General features: G+C 40.6%; 1 protein-coding gene across 2 annotated transcripts in view; it reads left to right on the top strand.

Annotated features, from left to right (window-relative positions):
• LOC124064181 (receptor-type tyrosine-protein phosphatase U) overlaps positions 1-19,024 on the top strand; it is a 147,912-nt gene that overhangs the window by 60,108 nt on the left and 68,780 nt on the right. For both annotated transcript variants that reach the window (XM_046398399.1, XM_046398398.1), the window contains exon 3: positions 15,619-15,890. In XM_046398399.1, the coding sequence (XP_046254355.1) occupies positions 15,619-15,890 (272 nt within the window). The remainder of the gene's footprint in view (positions 1-15,618; positions 15,891-19,024) is intronic.

Below are 19,024 nucleotides of genomic sequence, written 5' to 3'. Positions count from 1 at the left end.
AGTTTGCTTGCATGAAATTCTCTCATGGCTTGCTGAAAACAGAATACCAAATCCTCAGAATACCAACAGTGCAAGTGGAATGATTTAGTCACGTTCAGAAGTTGTCTGGTTTCCCTACGGACAATTTACAAGTATACGCTGTATCATTAAAATGCATGTTAAATTAATATCTGTTTGTTTTTAATGTATATCCAGTCCAAGCAGCCAATATAATGTTGGAGGACAGACATCCCAATCCTGCACCCTGCCTAGCCCATCATCTGTGACTAACTCTAATTAATTCCCTAAGGAAACATAGATAGAACAGAAAGAATAGAGAATAAGACTCCAAAACAGAATTTCATCTCCGAAGAGGAATATTAAAAAAACTGGAAGGACAGCAGAAGGCCACAGATTACATGTAGTGAAAGGAGGCAAAAACAGTCATGAGGAATATCGAATCCAAATTATTTTCCCTGTATCTGTTTTAATCGCCGTTCTTTGTATTTAGTGAGCATAGTTGCGTACCTAAGACAGCGTGTTGAAAACAAAGGCTCAGTGAGTACTTGGCTGTGCTGCTTTGTTGCCTTAGTGCATATTTGTCTTTTGTCTTTTTTTTTTTTTTTTTTTTTACTGGGGGTTTTTCTTCCTATCTCACAGTCTCATTGTCAGGACAAGGATGTCACAGCATAGACAGGCAACACAGAGAGGGCCAGAAAAAAAATCTGCTCTGCTCTCAGCCAGCAGAGGTAGTAATCGATGGGACGTTTAACAAAAGCTGAGGAAGAAAGGCACACTTTCTGCCAAGCTGTGGAAGACAGAAACCACTTTCATGGTGGGGGAAAAAAGACTCAACTAACTCTGCCGGTTTGTCGTATACCGATGATTTTTTCAGCAGTACAGAAAAATGATTTGTGATATGAGAGCAAATGTAGCGTCTATTGTTTTAAAAATGGTGGTGCAATTAGTGCATACTATATATAGCGACGCAGGGCACGTGTTTGTTTTCGTACAATAGCCGTTTCTCATCAAGTGACATCCACAGTCACTGAGCAGTGCTTATGGCACTTTGCTGCTTTCGTTAATTTGCATGACATATCTCGTGAGTGCTACAGTGTGAACGCTGAACTCCTCACTGTTTGCATATGCAAGGACTCATTTTCCAGGTGGCTGTCAGTGGTTGGTGCTAACTGGCAGCAACATGGAATTTCACAGTAGGGGCTCAAACATCAGCATTTTCTATGAGGAGTTTAGATGTTTTCTCCCACTGTTTTTGTGGGACAACAAAAGACATGACAGACATGAAACAATGAGTCAAATGCACAAGACAGATTTCCCATGTGGGTCAATAACCATCCGTTTAGATATGTCATAGCGGGAAAAGCACAGGTGTAATTAATTGCTATTAATGGCTGCCTTCCATTTATGTGAGATAGTTACAAAAGCACTGCTATTGTACCTGCTGCCTTGCTGACATGGCATATTGGGACTTTTCAGCTGAGCAAATAAAGAGCGTGGGCTGTGTACCCTGATATGCTAATAATTAAGGCACAGACCAAGTAACTGTCCATGGTTTTATTCTGGGTGGAGGCTTTTGTTGCATGCCAGAAAAAAAGGTTTGCTTCATCTAAATTACATTAAAGTATATTTCTCAGAAATTGTGTTTCAGCTTTATACATAACAAAGTGGCCACATGTTGTGTACAATACTTGCATTCTCCCCCGTACAAAAGAGTTGTTCGAGTTGACTGTTCGGTGATCTCACAGTGATGAAGAAAGATACCATTAAACGTTTTTTAAGGATTACTTCAGTGGAAAGTAATTGCGGTGAAAACGGTTGACAGTGATGTAAATCATTTAGAGTAACCTTCATTTTTGGAAAAAGATGTCAGCTAAAATGAGCTGTTGATGCAGGGACTTTCTGTGATTGATGCTTGAGAAGAATCCTTGAGGTATAGACCTTTTTAGACTTGACTAGACTTGTCATAGTAAGAAAAGCACAGGTGTTACTAATGACATTAAAAATGACTTTGTTCTGCTCAAGTGTCCCAGTAAGCCGTGACAGTGTGACAGTAATCCAACATGCACAATACTAGAGACCAGTTTCAGAAAGACTGACTTGGCTATGGCTTAGATGTAATTAATAGTGAGACTCCACATAAATGTCTAAATTTAATTTGGTTACACAAAGCGGTTTAGTTCTTGACTGTCTTGAGTAGGACTACCTTTCTGTGAATTCTGGGTAAACAGGAAAACATGGCTCATAACTTGTGGTTTGTTAACAAATCCACCGTTAACAGAGCATACAGTGAGGTGTACATGAGGCGTTTTCGTTTGTTTAAGGAAACTGTCCTGAGTCTGTCAGAAGAGTCAGTCTGATTCCTGTCTCGTTAGCAAGCCACGCCATTTCAGCCCTGCTGCAAGATTTTTTTTGCTGAACTGGTTTGGGTTCCCAGAAGAATATCCTGTTGCTGTTGAATTCCTCTTGCAACCTACTTAAGAGATTTAACATTGATTTTAACACATGATTTTGTCTACTTCTTGCCTCTTACAAGGTGCTGCTGCACCTGACTGTATTGTGGCTGCTCTTCCATCACTCTGCTTGAAATCCAGGTATATGTTTCTCAGATTAAAATAAAAAGAAAGAACCACATTATTAAACTTTCTGTATTAATTTTATGCATCTCTGGGATTTCCTAAGATAATACCTGCATCACTCTTGGTAGAGTCCAAGGTCAGGGCTACAGTAGCTGTCACAATGATGAGTGGTTCTCACTGAGATAGAACGTCTGCCCACAAAAAGGGGAGGGTTGACAGTTAATCACAAGCACATTACACCTCTGGGATGGGCGGAAGTGCAGCCTCCTGCCTTTGGCTCCAGCCTGCCTGTCATTATGACGACTCTGCGGCCTATCAGTGTCGGCCTCAGATTTATCTGTTTGGCACTAGACTGTGGCCTCGTCTCAGGCTGAGCTTGGCACCTGTCCATCCATCAGCCTCTAAAGTCCTCTGACGCACTGAACACAATCTCTCTTTCTATATGTCGTCATGCCACCACATGGCAATACTATTGTTCACAGTGTTCAGTCTGTGAGTACAGCTAAATAAAGGCTACACAGCGTTTGCAGACACAGTGATGTGCGTCTGCAATACAAATCTGCAGAGCCAGAGACACGCTTTGTCGTTGCCGGAGCACTATAACCGTGTTTACATCCACCAGGGAGAAAGCTAGCACAGTTTATTGGGACTTAAGTGTTTTGGGAGAGGTAGTGTGGGTGGACAACTTTGCTGATGGCACCGGTGAAGGTTCTTTTAAACAACCTGAGTAATTACTAAAAAGCATGCTCAAGGCCATTTAAGCCGAATCTGTTGACACCACTGTGACATGAAGTTCAGGATTAGGTGTATATATATGTATGTGAACAAAACAGTGTTTGCGTGTTTGTGTAGAGAGAAACTGAGCAGATTGTATATAGGGTTGTTTTGCTTGAATGGCTTATTATGCTGATTTATCGCTGTTGACTCTTATATCCTGGGATACAGTGTGCCTAGAGCAATACAATTAAATCACTACAATGTTGACTATGAGTGGAGCTTTAGAAACTATAAATATCTTTCAAGTACATGTAGTGTGACAATTGTATTATTATTTATTTATTTATTTTTTTTTCATAAATAAGTCTGAGGAAGTGCTTTGGCATGTCGGCATTTGCCAACTGTCATTCATTTCCTCTCGTGACTAGCTCATTAGCGTCCTGTCAAGACAGATGACCAAACCATGGCGTGCGTTATTACGTGGCTGCACCCTCCATCCCCAGAAGCCTCTCAGCTTACCGCAGGGGCATGTCGCCATGCTGACATGTTAATGGGATCAGTCATTGATAACAAGGAGCTAATGAAAATCTAATCAGAATACTGGCCTGTCGCTGGATTGTGTTCTCCTTCTCTGTATGTCGCAGACACAAAGCTGCTCTGCCTCCGAGAAAAACTCCTGTCTCAGGTCTCATTATCTGGTATGATTTGCAGTGTTATCCTGGAAAAAATGTTATATTTATTCATGCTTTTCTTTATTTATTCACTCATTCATCTCTGACTATTAAGGTTTTTTTTTTACTACCTTAGGGGATAGAAACTGGACAGATAAAGATGGGAAAGCACTTTGAACAGGTTGTTTGCCCATTGCACCAATGTCAAATGCAGCTTTTCAGTTGGAAGGGGAAATGAGTTAATGGAGCCCCATTAATTTGTTCTATTTTATCTCCTTCCTCCTCGGGTGTTGAGAGGCAGGACAAAGAGTAGGTCAAGGCTAAGGCCAAGTTAATGTTTTAAGCATCTCAGCGGAGAAGGTCAGGTTAATCAATTAAAGCTCTATTCATTCAACAGATGAGGAAATACAGTTAATTCTGTTTTGCATACAGTTGCACTGTCATGATGGGGGACAATGAGTTCTCTCATCTCTGAACAGCTAACTGGGATGAAGCCCTTGAGGTCTGGATGCTGCAGTGAAATGAATGGGCAGGCTTTAGAGAGGAATGTGTGAATGCCCTGTAGGCGTTAAATATAGGACAGCGACAGAGAGCCATATGTGTATTGTCTGGAGCTGTCATGTTGGATCGTCACACCTGAGTTACATTTGAACATATGCTCAGCATTTGACATAACATGCATTTAATTAGACATTATGTAAATGTTCATTAATGTGTGTCTCCACAAACATTTCAGCACTCATGTTTTTTTTTGCATTAATTTGTGTCCACACAGACAGTTAGAGGGACGATAAGTTTAAGAGTTTAATTCAGTGAATCTGTAAGAAAATTTGATTTCTATGCAAAATCAAGTAGTTGCAGGAATCACAAGTACAAACTGCACATACATACAATTTTAGGCTCAAAGGGTGCTATCAGTATCTTTTATGTCTCCGCAGTCTTACTAATAGATATACTAGTTCACATGCCTAATGGAGAAAATACCCCCTCTATTGATCATGATGGATGGTGATATAAAAACACCTATGAACCCACACTGAAGAGAAGTACTTATCAATATTGCACTGGCTCCTATGGGAGCTCTTGGCTAATTGGGCTATAGGGAGAAAGCTTGTCTTTCAGGGTTGTGCGATTTGTTTTCAGAGAGTGATGACTGGCTGATAAAAATCTGCTGAGGACTAAAGGGCAAGGTTTATGGATTTCTGCAACACCCTGGAGCCACAGCTGAGCAGGACAACAACAAGGTCCTGGCCTCTTTCTTCACATGTTCAGACTGTGTATTTTCTCAGCTTTCCTGGCCTACAGTATGTTTCTAGATGGAAGCAGGGAAGCATACATGGCAACATGGCATATCAGAGCCATCCGTCAGCTGCACAGTCCCACACGTGAACCATGGTGCTTCTATTATAAAAGCATAGCAGAGATGCAAGTAAGAAAGGTATTTGCAGGTGTTTGCTGTTCTTCATTTCACCACTGGAGCAATACACACTGGCATCAAATTATCCATGTCAGTCTTCATGGTCTTTCCACATCACAGTTATAAAGCACTTCCCTTTTGACTAAAATAATGTAGTTAATTTGTGATGCCAGTCTCAGCCATGTAAGTGCGGTTTGTTGCTGCCCTGTGACATGTGAATTCTGCAGCATGCACCAGTGTGGGCTTGAACTATGACCAGACTGCTAATGGTGATGCATGGCTCATTGGTGAGTAACTTTTCTTTCTTTTGTTTTTTTTGGTTTTTTTTTTGGAAGACTGAATGGATACGAAATTAATTACCGCCCCTTGGTTATTGTCTGTCAGTGATGAAAGTTATAGTTGGAGCACATGGTAACTTAAAACAGTTAACAATCTTTACAGCCCCAGTGTGACCTTATCCTCATTGTCATGTGTGCAAACACACACAACAACAGGCTGCTGCGTTTAAGATCAGCAAGCTGATGGAAATCAGATGTGAGCTTTTGCATCACATCAAATCAAACAATCAAAAATCTTTATTTGAGACATAGTATATTTTAATTGTGTTGTAATCTGTGTTGGCCCTGCGATTGACTGGCCACCAGTCCAGGGTGTACCCCGCCTCTCGCCCGTAGTCAGCTGGGATAGGCTCCAGCCCCCCCGCGACCCTGACGGATAAGCGGTATAGAAAATGGATGGATATATTTTAATTATTAATATTTGATATTTTACTATATTTTGGTTGTGAAATCAAGTGCAAATACTACAAGGGTGCTAGGTGGAGTATCTCTACTGCAGAACCTTTCCCAGCAAATCACTTCTTGGACCCAAACAACAAAGTTGCAGTTTCAGTTCATCAGTGTCTAACTGCTTAGTTTTGCGGGAGTCTTATAAATTTTAACAGTCCAGAATGCATTAAAAGACAAATTTGCAATTATTACATTCATTTGCATTTCTGGTGGTTAATGCTGAACTAATCTCTTTTAATGAGTTACTAATTTCAGTAATATGGTCAAGATCTGAACAAGTATGTGAGGGGTTTTCTTTTGCGGTCAGCTGCAGATATGATATGCACATATTTAAATTTTGTGCATTTCATCTTTTTGTATGCTCTGGTACACACTTACACATTTGTTTGACTGTAATTCATTTGGGCAAAAAACAGAGAAAACACACAAGAAACAAATATATAGATACCGTAATAATATTGCAATTGTTTATTCTTTTGGTCACAATAATTGTGTAGTTAAAATCTGATGTTGCGTAAGCCATAGCTGAGAGTATGCAGGACTGCAGTGGGTGATTTGACTGATTAGCACACATTAAAGCACTGAAGAAGAAGTAGTGACCGATGTTTGAAAGGTCTGTTACTTTCAAGTACTAAGTTTCCGCTTAGGAAATCAAAATTTTCATTTACTAAGGCTTCAAGTACTTTTGGTCCTAAAATATAATGACATAATGACATAATGATAAATAAGTGAATGCACACTGGTTGGGAAGTTGAGTTTTTAAAAGTACATTAAAATAAAGATGCTCACATTCAGTGCCTGCACCCTGAGGCCATCAGGGCACTCCAAAAAGTTAATTTTTGGTTAGCACTACTTTTTGCGAGCGAGCACATAATGCAATGCTGATTACAATTGAGACTTTGATGATTTACTGCTCACTTTATACTTTACCTGTATATAGGTGTAAAATGAATAAATGAACGATAGAGGCTTTTTTTTCCCGACACAATCCCAAAAATTGTGTTTGACGTTGATGATAAATGGCAATTATGAGCTACTCCTGTATGTGTCCACTTATTATTATTTCTTCTTCCTCTGTTCGGTCGCAGAGCGACTGGCAACTGGAGCCTTTTTCATAACGCTTCACAAGATTGATGCCTCCAACAGATTGAGACATGCAACAAGTGTACATCTTTATTCCTTCCTCTCTTTTCTCATGTGTCCTGTCACCCACATCTCTCCTGGGCAAATCTGGCGATTGATCCTGAACTGCCTGAAGGACAATTCAAAAGGTCAGCTCAAAAAGACTCTTGAGAAAATGCACCTTTTCCCTCTCTCCCCATCTCTCCTTGAAAAGAAGACAACAACGCTTGCTGACGTGGCCTTATCTTTCTCAAATGCTGGGAGGCACAGACTACTTCAACAATAGCGGCACTTGTATTTCATTTATTTTCTGCTCGAACATCAGTCCTCAGCTGGCCCACTGCTCTCTCACTCTCCGTTTCTACCCCATGTGCGTCCAGCTGTCCCCAGAGGCGTGGGTAATGGTCTGCTAGCCCTCGACTTGAGGCGATAAAGACCTGCAGAGAAACCAGTCGCAGCTCTTGCTAAGAATGAGCCGATAAGACAGAGTTGAGAGCAGAAATTGTGGATGAGTTATTAAGAGTGTGGATAAAGGAAAAACACTGGAAACAATTTTAAGAGAGCCCTGTAGCGACATAGCTTAATTTAATACTTCCTTTTCTGTCATCTCTAAATAATGGCTCAGAAGAACATTGAAAATATAAGGACTTGGGATACTGATAAGTTAAAAGTCCAGATCAGGTGCACAGGTGAAGAATAATGAGTTGATGAAGTGAATACTGTTCCATAAGTAACATTTAGAAATAAATAACAGAGGAGATGTCATTTGAAATTGATCTTTGGTCACTGAAAAATACCACAGCTGAGTGGACGGATAGTTGAGGAGTGAGAACAGAAAATGTCAATACCTACTGTACACTGCTTGGAATATGTTAAAATTGTGGGGGAGAGATGCTTCTTGATAGATGACGGTGGTGATAATAAAAAAAATGATGTGAACGTGAGAGAAGGAGTATGACAGAGGTGCAGCTTTGATTGATAGAAAGAGTGTGGGTGAAAATGAGATTAGGTTCCGCTCTTCAGGTGGTGTGTCAGCCTTGGGAATGGAGAACCTGTCAGTCCTTCATACCCTGATGCAAAGCTGGTGGCCGTTGATCCAGCTGCAATGGAGAAGGATCCCATGCAGCCAGCACTGATGCTTTCACTGGTCTAACATTATGGCGTGTGTGTGAGGTGAAATGTGATCTGTTGCATTACATGTAAAATTTTAGCTCAGAAAACTTAGATATACCGTTTGTGTTTGATTATGTGTTTGGTTACATAATGTCCAGGGATTGAATTCAATGAATATTTGCTGTTATTGTAGTATCACAGAATTGACTTGACCTGGCCTGCTAAACAGCAGGGTCTGCTGGGACTTCTCCACATGCTGAAGCAGTGTGCCAGGAGCTGTTATGAGAGAGATACACTGCATTTTAAGAGTTTGGAGGGTGGTGTCTTTTTAAGCTTTCCAAAACCAAAAGCACATCAGCCAAAGTGTCTCATGGAGCTAACGTTAGTTTGTTAAATTATCCAACTTAGCTACAGTAGATGGTCAACATCTGTGTGGAAAATGAAGGGCCAATTGTGAATTGCTAATCATTTTTAAGTAGTAAATCTAAAGTAAAGTAAGTAAAGTGAGATATTTTGTCATTGGAGGGAACTCACTCCAACGAAATTTGTTCTCTGCATTTAACCCACCCAAGTGACGTGCACACACACACACAGCAAACCCGGGGCAGTGGGCGACCGCGTGCAGCGCCCGGGGAGCAGTGGGGGTTAGGTACCTTGCTCAAGGGTACCTCAGCCGTGGACACCGGTGCGGGGAATCGAACCAGCGATCCACCGGTTACGGGTCCGACACCCTAACCGCTGATCCACGACTGCCCACAAAAGGACTTACTGTCAGAAGTGGGATCTACCACTCTTATTGTATACTACATACTGTATGTGCATTGAATGGAAAGCCTGACAGATGACAGATGATCCTCTGAAAATTCAAATTTCCAACACATGAACAGGGGAGCTGAAATGACAAATTGAAGAGATGTGGAAGCTGTTGTGATGCTTTTTCATACCTCTGTGCTGGTGACCGCAGTGGCTTGAGGCATTATGTTTTTTGGGTTCTGCATCCCTCCATAGTCCTTCTAAACTGGCCCATTCTGGTTAATATGATATCCCAGGAATCCTGCAGGGAATGTCTTTACATCTGGAACAAATGTTCACTTGTACTCAAGGATGAACTGATTAGATTTTGGTGGTCAAAAGTCCCCGTGACATCACAACACACATCTTTTTTTGTACCACATCTCAAGTAATTAGTTCGCATACTAATGATGACAAAGTGTCAGTCGAATATCTAATAGGATAAAATAATGATTGTATAGCTCTTCTGTGCTGCGGGGTTTGAGACGTGTGTGACACATCCATGGTTTAGAAGTTATAGCTTCTTTGTGTCAGAATCAGCTTTACTGGCCAAACGTGAACACATACAAGGGATTTGATGTTTTTTGCTTCTCTTACTCACGAACTCACCAACTCACACACTAACAGACAGCAATCATCCATCATATGATATTATTGAACTTCAGGAGATTGTCATTGCAGCATCGTGACAAAACTCTATCAGTCCTCTGTACTCATCTGCACTCCTCTGCAGAAATAGTCTCTAAAGTAAGACAGCATGTTTCTGATTGAAATTACTCACTGGAATCATACATCATCAGTGTTGTGATACCTTCCATTTGTACAAGAACTACACTTAATGCCTTTTATTAAATTTCTTCGACATCTTCACTGCACACACTTGAATATTATGTGAGTCTAGGCAGACAGTATGTAAAATGCAACTTGTCTGGTGCTTATAGGCATACAACCCCAAGGCTGTCATTCTGGTGTTTGTTCTTGAGTGTAAGGTCAGCTTCATCCTCCTAGTAGGAACGCTGTCATTGCTTGTCATTGTGATAAGTCAATTAAGTCTGTGTGAGATCTTGTTATTGGTCTGTCCCTGTATGAGATCTTCCATTAGAGAAAGAACCTGCCCATCCTCTCAACAGGTTTCCTTTTATCAAAGACCCAAGGCTTGCCTCAAATTATCCTTATGGTCAGAGTGGCAAAAAAACCCCAAACAAGAGATAATAAAAGAATATCTTTATTTGTCATTTACTTTGTATAATGATGGGTAATAAGCACTGAATGTGTGTATGTGTGTGCATCTGGTGTGGGACAAGGCTCTTATGATTATAATTGCAGTGTCTCTTACTGAGAGCTCTGATTGCTTTGTGAACAATTTCACCACACGATGCAGCAATTTTACATTTGTGAGCCAGTTTTCTCAAAGTGAGACCAAACATCAGGGAAATGACAACACTCATGTGCCTTTCAGGCCAGTGGCCATAGTTACACTTCTTCTTCTGTTTAGTGTCTTATTTATTTCTTTCTTACTTATTTATTTCTGCTGAAGGTTATTGTGGACAGCAACAAATAAAGAGACAGTGGGGTGTCAGTGGACCCTGTTAGACTAACTCTGAAATCCCACATGGCCTTCAGAGAACACAGGGCAGAGTAAAGGCACTGGATGAACAGACAGGCTGATGTGCTGAGAGCTGGACAGGGCTTAGACTAACAGCAATACAGCAAGCTGCATCAAGGACACTTCTTAAACCCTATCACAGCCATTGATCCCACTATATTCAGACCTGTGGTCCTTCTTGTTTTGTGTGTATACTTGGACTCTGGCCTTTGCTTGCCAGAGGAACAGACTTCTGATGAATGAGGTCATATAGATTAAAGCTTGGTACATTTGACCAAGGAGGAAATTAAACAGAAAAAATATCCTTTAGCTTTTTTCTAGTCTTTTCCCCTGTTTTATTTTGACCATCTCCCAAGTTAACAATTCTGAGGTCTTACGTTCACTTTCCAGACTCCCTGTACGTGACCTTACCTAATATATCAATGCTGGACAACCCAAACCCCACCCTCTGTTTATCTTCCTCCTTTCCCTTCGTTGTCTGTTGTGGTTTGCTGCAGATAGTGTCACCTACAGCCTGTGACCAGGTTGTAGTCCACGTCGCTGCGTATGAATTATGATGTGCTGGATCAGTCCTAATCTTGTTACGGATGTTCTTTTGCCCTTGGGAGGGGCATTCATGGTTGAATTTAACTTTATCAGATTTCACAGTGCTTTGGCGTAAAATTCATGAAAGGTGCTGTTTGTGTGTGTAGGGCATGCATGGTAGCACTAAATACTTTAGTTTGATCTGATTATTTTAATAATATTTTCCATAATTCACCTTTTAATAAAGTTGTAAACATGTAGGATATCAAAAGATAAATTAGACTGCATTAAACAACAAAAATATCACGAGATAACAAAACAAAATGTAGGTTCGCAAGTGGATGTGACTTTGCATTAAGAAGGTGACCTGATAAAACCATCAGAATCACTGAATTAAAGTGAGTGAAAAGTGAATTAATTAATTGCAATTCATTTAAAACATAAACAAAAACATAATGCAGTCATTTGCAGTCATTTCTTCAGCTCACGTAGAAATTTACACAATCACATTTGACAAACTGGGAAACTTTACCACATCCTTGTTTGTAAATGACTGAGACTTTTGAGGATGTCCCTTTTATACCCAACCATGATACTATCACCTGTTACCAGTTAAACTTTTTCCCCTGTGGGATGTTCCTAACAGGTGTTTGTTGAGCAGCATACAACTTTCCCAGGCTTTTGTTGTTCTTGTCCCAGCTTGTTTGAAACATGTTGGATCACATTCAGAATGAGCATATATTTACAAAAACCAGTTTGCAGCCAGTGAGGTAGGTTATTAAATAAATTGTCTTTGTATATGTAAAAAAAGGATTACAAATGATCACATTTTAATATTTTACACAGTGTCAAAACATTTTTTTGGAATGGGGTTGTACACAGTTGTGTAGAATTTTAATACAAAACCTGAGCATTAATCCATATTTTTCCAGTAGCACTTAATCTTCATATAATACTAATAAGAAATAGGAATATTTAGCACTGCAGTTACTGCATCGATCAATGTGTATCAACAAGTGAATTCATTTGTCTTCCGTGCCATACAGTATGATGTTATTCCATATATCAATGCAGATTTCCAGCACTCTTTTCAGTGAGAGAGTCAGTGAGCACGTGGCAAGCACAAGTGTCAAATGACATCAGGTAAAGGTTCAGGTAGAGCTTACAGAACTCTCCTGCAAGACAAACTTATGAAGGTTTAAGTGCTAATTACAAAATGAAGGCTACACTCAAGACTGTAGTCCTAAAATCGTGGTGTCAATGATAATAAAGGTTGACAGCTTCCAGTTTAGGAGTACTTTTCTGATAAATCCAAGGAGTGACAGAAGAGCATCATTACTCTGTGTGGGAAAGGCAGTCTTAGTCACTCTGACCTCTTCTTTATTTTCTGATAATGGCTTGGCAGAAGGTAACAAGTTCTTCATCTCCCCGGACTCTTCTTAGTGTCTTATTCATTGCACCCTCCTCAAGGTTCATGTTGGCCTTAAGGTTAATATAGTCCATCACTAAAGTACACACTTCTCATATAATAGCTTATAACAGTTCTGATCATTATCGTGTGAGAAATTGGTCCTCCTGTTTCCAGTCTCTCAAATGTGTTTTGAATTGTTTTCAGTTGTTTTATGACATGACAAATTATTATAATCACGTTATTGAAATGAAAAGCAATATTATATATAATGTATAAATATAATATATTTATCTTTCTCATGTAAAATGTTCTTTTTCTGCAGTATGCATGTGTTGTAACCAAGGGCATATTCTGTAATCAGTAAGCGGCTTAATAAAAAACAAACATGCTCTAAGAATAAATTTGATGAATTATATGTAAGCTGTCTTTCCACTTTTCTTTTGTTTATTGTCTAATGCTTTTTCACTCCTTAAACTGAAACATTTCCTTAAGAGCCACTGTTGCCTCCAGGGAAAGACAAATTACCTGGACTAAAATTATGCGTACTGTGCCGTTGATTATCTCACAGTATATCAGGATTACTTCACACAATATGTTGAAGACTTTAATTTCGTTTTGCAGAATGTTTAATTCATGGCCATTTTTATTTTCATACATCACATGCACTCAAAAGCAGTAGCCTAGCTTATTAAAAATATGACTTCACAATTTGAATCTCAAAAGAGGTTAGAGGGCAACGGAATGACTGGTTCGTGTGTCACCACGTGCCATTTTAGTAACCTGCAAAGTCAACAGAAAGGTGTTAATGTCTGTATATATAAAATGAGGGGCACACATCCAGGATATAACGAGCAGCGAGGACAGTACAGCTGCAGCACTTCAGCCCTTTGCTATTATTTTATGAGTCCCTTGGGGGCCTGGAGGGTGCAGGAGAGGGGAGGGATTCTGAAAGATCTAATTAAGCAAAGCGAAATGAGAGTGTCGAGATTCCCAGCCCAAGAACAGACACAAATCAGGGACTGATGACATTGGGCTGCAGGGCAATGGGCCTTGGCAGTAAGGGCCGCACTCGAGCCCCCAGATATTGACTGTCCCTACTTCTCTTTGGTCCTCAGTTTAACTTTCTTTATAGCTTCGGTTTAAGGGTTGTGAATCTCAGCCTCATTACGTTAAGCATCAGCCTGTGAATTTAGGGGTTTTGTCTTATTTGCACTTAAAGAGCTAATTAGTGTTGCCGGTGATGATGCAGATAACTCCATCAGGTGTCACACAGTGGACAGTGGACAGAAAAACAAGCCTGATATTGGTCACGATAACTTATATACTCATAACCTTTGAATTGTGAATCATTTGGAAGGTGTAAAAAACAGCAAAGAATATAGTGTGCATTCTTTTATCAGGGATGGGTGGGGTCAGTGTGGGATGTAAGGAATTCTTTCTCTGTCTGGCAATTCAGCATTCACATGCTATTACAGCTGAGTGGAGAACAAATGTCTTCAGGACACCTGGCGCCAAGGCTGTGACTGTCTGGTCTCTCGGGCTCATTTCTGACCGAGAACAGAAAGACCTTGGAGTACAAAGACAACAGGCTTGATTGTGTGAGTACGCAGGAAGGTCCCCCGACATTGTTGTGCTAATCACGTTAGCGGGCATAGATCCAAGGCAGAACAGATGCTAGGCAAAGGGCAATGGGGTTATGTTATCCTGATTAGAGGAGGCTTTTGAGAGTTTGGTGAATCTTGTTTCCTACCTCGGCGTCACCTTGCAGACGGAGAAGTGCCATCGGTTCTGTTCTCGCTCAGTCTGTTGGCTTTTTTTTCCTCCCATGTCTCGCTTGTTCTCGGTGTATCTCTCCACTATTCAGAAGAACTAGTCCCTTAGCCAGCACTGGCTGTACCTTTTTTATAACAGGGCACATTTCTTTTCATGTTACCAACCACCTACACACATAGAAGTGAGTTGTGGGAGAACTCTTTCATTTCTCATCTTATGGATGCTAAAAGTAGTGAAAAGAAGATTTGTCCCTTTTGATGTGTTTGATTCTGCAACACAAAACACTCACTGGCTCGTATATACAAACATCCACCAGTTATCTTTGAATCAAGTACCAGCTGAAACTGTGCTATGGACATATATACAGAATAAACACTGATAGAAGTAATCTGTTTATCAGATTTTATGTCATTGTGGCTCCTCAAAATGTCGCATAATTGTAGATGTACATTTTTACATTATGCACATTATTATTATTATTTTTTAACTGTATTGCTTACGCAGTTCTAGCTTATTGTAATTAAATAACACATTCTGTCATTCAAGTTTAACTTAAGGAAAGATTTAGAAATTTCTCCCAACTGCATCTTACTACACAGTACACGGTGCATACATGCAGTACATTATGCCACAGTTTTCCTTAAACTGGAATAAAACACAGCGAACAACTTGGAAAATTCCATGAATATCTAAACACTATAAAAAACAATATGAATAAAAGAATATTAACCAAAAAGTTAGGTGCTATAAACTGCCTCTGGAGACAAGCCTCGCAGACAGTGCAAGTGTCTGTTTGGCTGCTTTCAATTTCCAATTATTTAAAATGTTTCAACACTGCAGGCATTTTTGCTGCTTGTTAACTTTTAAAAATACATGCTTCACTGCCAAAACTTGTGTATGCATTTTTGACCATATATGGCAATTGGTGTAAAGAGAACACAAGAATTATAGATAAACTAAAGATGTTTTGGGGTTTAAAATAGCAGATTTGGCTTTTTTCTTCAATATTTGACTTTCAGAATATGAGTTGTTCTCTGAAGCTTACTTTAGCATACAGAGAATGGCAACGTCTCAAACTATTTTGAACTTTTTTTCTGCCCCTTCCAGGGTCTTATATGTTGGTGAACTCCTCCCAGCATGCCGTGGGTCATCGTGCTCAACTGCTGCTGCAGACACTGAGTGAAAATGACACTCACTGCGTCCAGTTCAGCTACTTCTTGTACAGTCGTGATGGCCACAGTCCAGGGGCCCTGCGGGCATATGTGCGAGTCAATGGAGGTCCGCTTGGCAGTCCGGTGTGGAACACGTCAGGGTCTCACGCCAAACAGTGGCACCAGGTTGAGCTGGCTGTCAGCACCTTCTGGCCTAATGAATACCAGGTACAAACTTTGTTATTCTTTTTTCTGAGAAATTCCCTGCACTCACATGTGATGATTTGAGTAATGTGTCTTTTTAACTCAGTGTCTTTCATCTGGCTTGTAGCGTTCTGACTTCCATTATGTGTTAATGAAACCAGATGCTCCTCTAACACTGAGGATTGAACAGTCAAGAGAGGTTTTATTTCCATGATAAAGACCTGCAAACCAATTGACCGGCATCTTGTGCAGCTAAAGAATGTTGCACTGTAAGGCTCTGGTGATCACCACCCATTTTAGCCTGGAGGTGAATCTGGTGTTAATTACTTGCATTTGCAATTTAATTAGCATTGATTCCCTTGTGAATGTAGCTAATGTTAGTGCCCGAGGGCCAAAACTAAGTCTCTTGTGGGAGTGTTTGGTAGCGATTCCACCCACTGAGGCCTGTGTACCGTGTATTCAGCCGACTCCAGCAATTTACATGGCGTATTATTTATTTACTGACAGGAGACAGACATTGACTGGCATCTACTGTGAGTTGCCTGATGTGTTTTGGTCTGTAGATGGCACAGTCAGGTGAGCATGAGGGTTATCCATCTATTAATCCAATTCCATTTTTCTGCAAACTCTGCGGAGCTGTCAAAAAGCAATTAAACTGAGCAGTGTGCATTTTATCAAGAAGTGTCAATCCCCCTGACTTAATTAAATTCTGTTCGGCCCTGCAAGATCTGACCTTCACTATGTAAATAATAGTCCTCCGTGCAGGGGGCTAGATGTAGTGTGACACTGTTCGACTAACATCACATGATGTGAAACAAAGATGTTCAAGTTGTACGATGCTAGTACCAGCAAACCTTAGCATAGCTTAGCATAAGGGCCGGAAACAAGTGAAAATAGTTTTACCTTATGCCTGGCTGGCTATAAGGTAAAAAATGATCTGCTCCAATAATCTGAAGCTAATTCAAATTCAGTTCAATTCAGTTTATTCATATAGCGCCAGTTCACAACAAAAGTTATCTCATGACACTTTCCAATTAGAGCAGGTCGAGACCTAACTCTTTAATTAAGCTAATTAACACACGCCATGTCTAGCTTGTTCAGTCTATACAAAAACTAAAACAAGTTGTAGTTTTCCATAAAGTTCCATGCTAGATCATCACCTCTCAGCTCCTATCTCAAATCCAGTGTACAGGCACGAGATCTCTTCCTCTAAGTCTCAACAACAAATCGCAAAAGCTCATTTACCAAAATGTACGCATTTCCTTTAAATGCAGACAAGATAGTCGTCCTATGTTGTTAATCTTTTTTCGCGGGGACATGATTTTAAATGACATGAATAAAACAGTGGAGGAACGCAAACCAAGACAGTATAATCTGGCGTAGGTGGAATGGCAGAGCCAGTCGTAAATAGAAGTGGGATTATCGAGGAGTTGGGCCTCCGATGAGAGTCAGGTGAGCAGGTAGATGGCTGGTAGATTGGAGGAAAAGTCATCCAGGTCATCTTACGCAGAAAAGCTTAAGTTGAGGCAACTGGGCTTCAGTTTAAAAGACATTTCATCTCTCATCCAAAAGGCTTTTTCAGTTCTGATTAACTGGTTGGGAGTCCCAGGTATTAAACCTGGATGATAGACCTGCCCAGCCAACATGTGACTGCAGGGGGCTTGAATGCGTCGTTGTCACACACAGCCATTGTATGACTCGTCATAGTCTCATGTGTCCAGGTGTGAATGACTCGCCATAGTGTGGCTCGTCAAATGGGTCATCAAGGGTAACGTGGTTCCTGAGGGCGTAGGGGGGTGTAAGTCTCCTGGGTAGGGATGTCAAGACTCCACTGTAGGTGGTGGCGCAGTCCAATGCCTCTGTTGAGGGAAGGTTGTTCCTGGTGGACGTAGATGGTTTCCTTCACCACTCTCTCAAACCATCTGTCTTCCCTGTCCGAGATGTAAACGTTGTTGTCCTGAAATGAATGTCCTTTCTCCTTAAGATGTAGATGGACTGCAGAATCCTGGCCAGTGGGGTTGGCCCTTCTGTGTTGGGCCATGCACTTGTGGACCATTCCAGTCCTCACTACACTGGACCGTGTATATGACATTGCTTAGTTTTGCTTTAGTTTTGTCCTTAGGATGAACCAGTTTCTGTCTGAGGGTGTTGATGGGTTTGAACATGTTTTATTCTGCCTTCTCTTTGTCTGTCAAGTATTGTTTGACGGTGTACTGCATGCAGTACTGCTTTACTCGTCCTTCCTCTTCCCCAATGGAGTTGTATTTTTTCTTTCTGTCTAAGATTCCTGTAAATACCCCAGTAAACAGTGATGGTTCAGAGGTGAGTCAGAATTGTGCTGTAGCTTCCAATGAGTGGGTCCCATTAGGAGAAGGACATTTATAATGGGCTTATGAGGAGGAGTGGATGACTCTGAAAACAGGACAAACAGGGGAACGAGATGGCGCTTACACTCAAATTAGTATTGACAGTACAGCCTTTTAATAGATAAGCTTAAACAGCTAATGGCCTAGTTTTTGTCTCGTGTTCAAATTTATTGGATTAAATGTGTACACTAAGTTCTGGCACCATGAGAGAAAATGTGTCTAGCTACAGCATGTAAGGAACTGAAATGACACTTTCCCTCTTTGCCTCCTCTCTCATTTCACATTTCACTTTGTGCTGCTCCTCTGTACAAAGCAAGCAAAACAAACTGCCCCCTCAGTGGCACATATACCACGTCTTACATTGCTAATCCCTCCGCAAGTCAAAAACTTCATCGTTGTTGAATGAAACAGGGTTTTGCCCTGCAACACATCAGTGCTCTCTTTAACACAGGCAAAACAGAGAAGAGTAAATGGGGAGGTGTAAGGCTGAATGTTTTCTTTAATAGCCTCTTAATGCTAACTATCTTTTGTTGTAAACCAGCAACAGTGCAATGAAAACAAAAAAGGAAAGCAATGAAAGCCTGTTAAAGCCTTGTGTTCTTCAGCGCAGTTCTCTTGAAATACACCTGAGACTTCAGCTCTAAAGCACGTTAGCTGCAGCTTGTGCACCCTTAAAAACTAAAGGGTTTGGGTCATATCAGCTCCATAGCAAGTCTAAAACAATCACTTTGGAGTTTAAGTGAAAGGCAGGCAGATTTACCCTGTCATTACACTAGCAAAGCACTCTTTTGA

This window comes from Scatophagus argus, chromosome 9 (genome assembly GCF_020382885.2).
Source record: "Scatophagus argus isolate fScaArg1 chromosome 9, fScaArg1.pri, whole genome shotgun sequence".
Taxonomy (NCBI): Eukaryota; Metazoa; Chordata; class Actinopteri; family Scatophagidae; genus Scatophagus; species Scatophagus argus.
The sequence above is the reverse complement of the archived record's forward strand: the minus strand, read 5'-3'. Positions and strand labels throughout refer to the sequence as shown.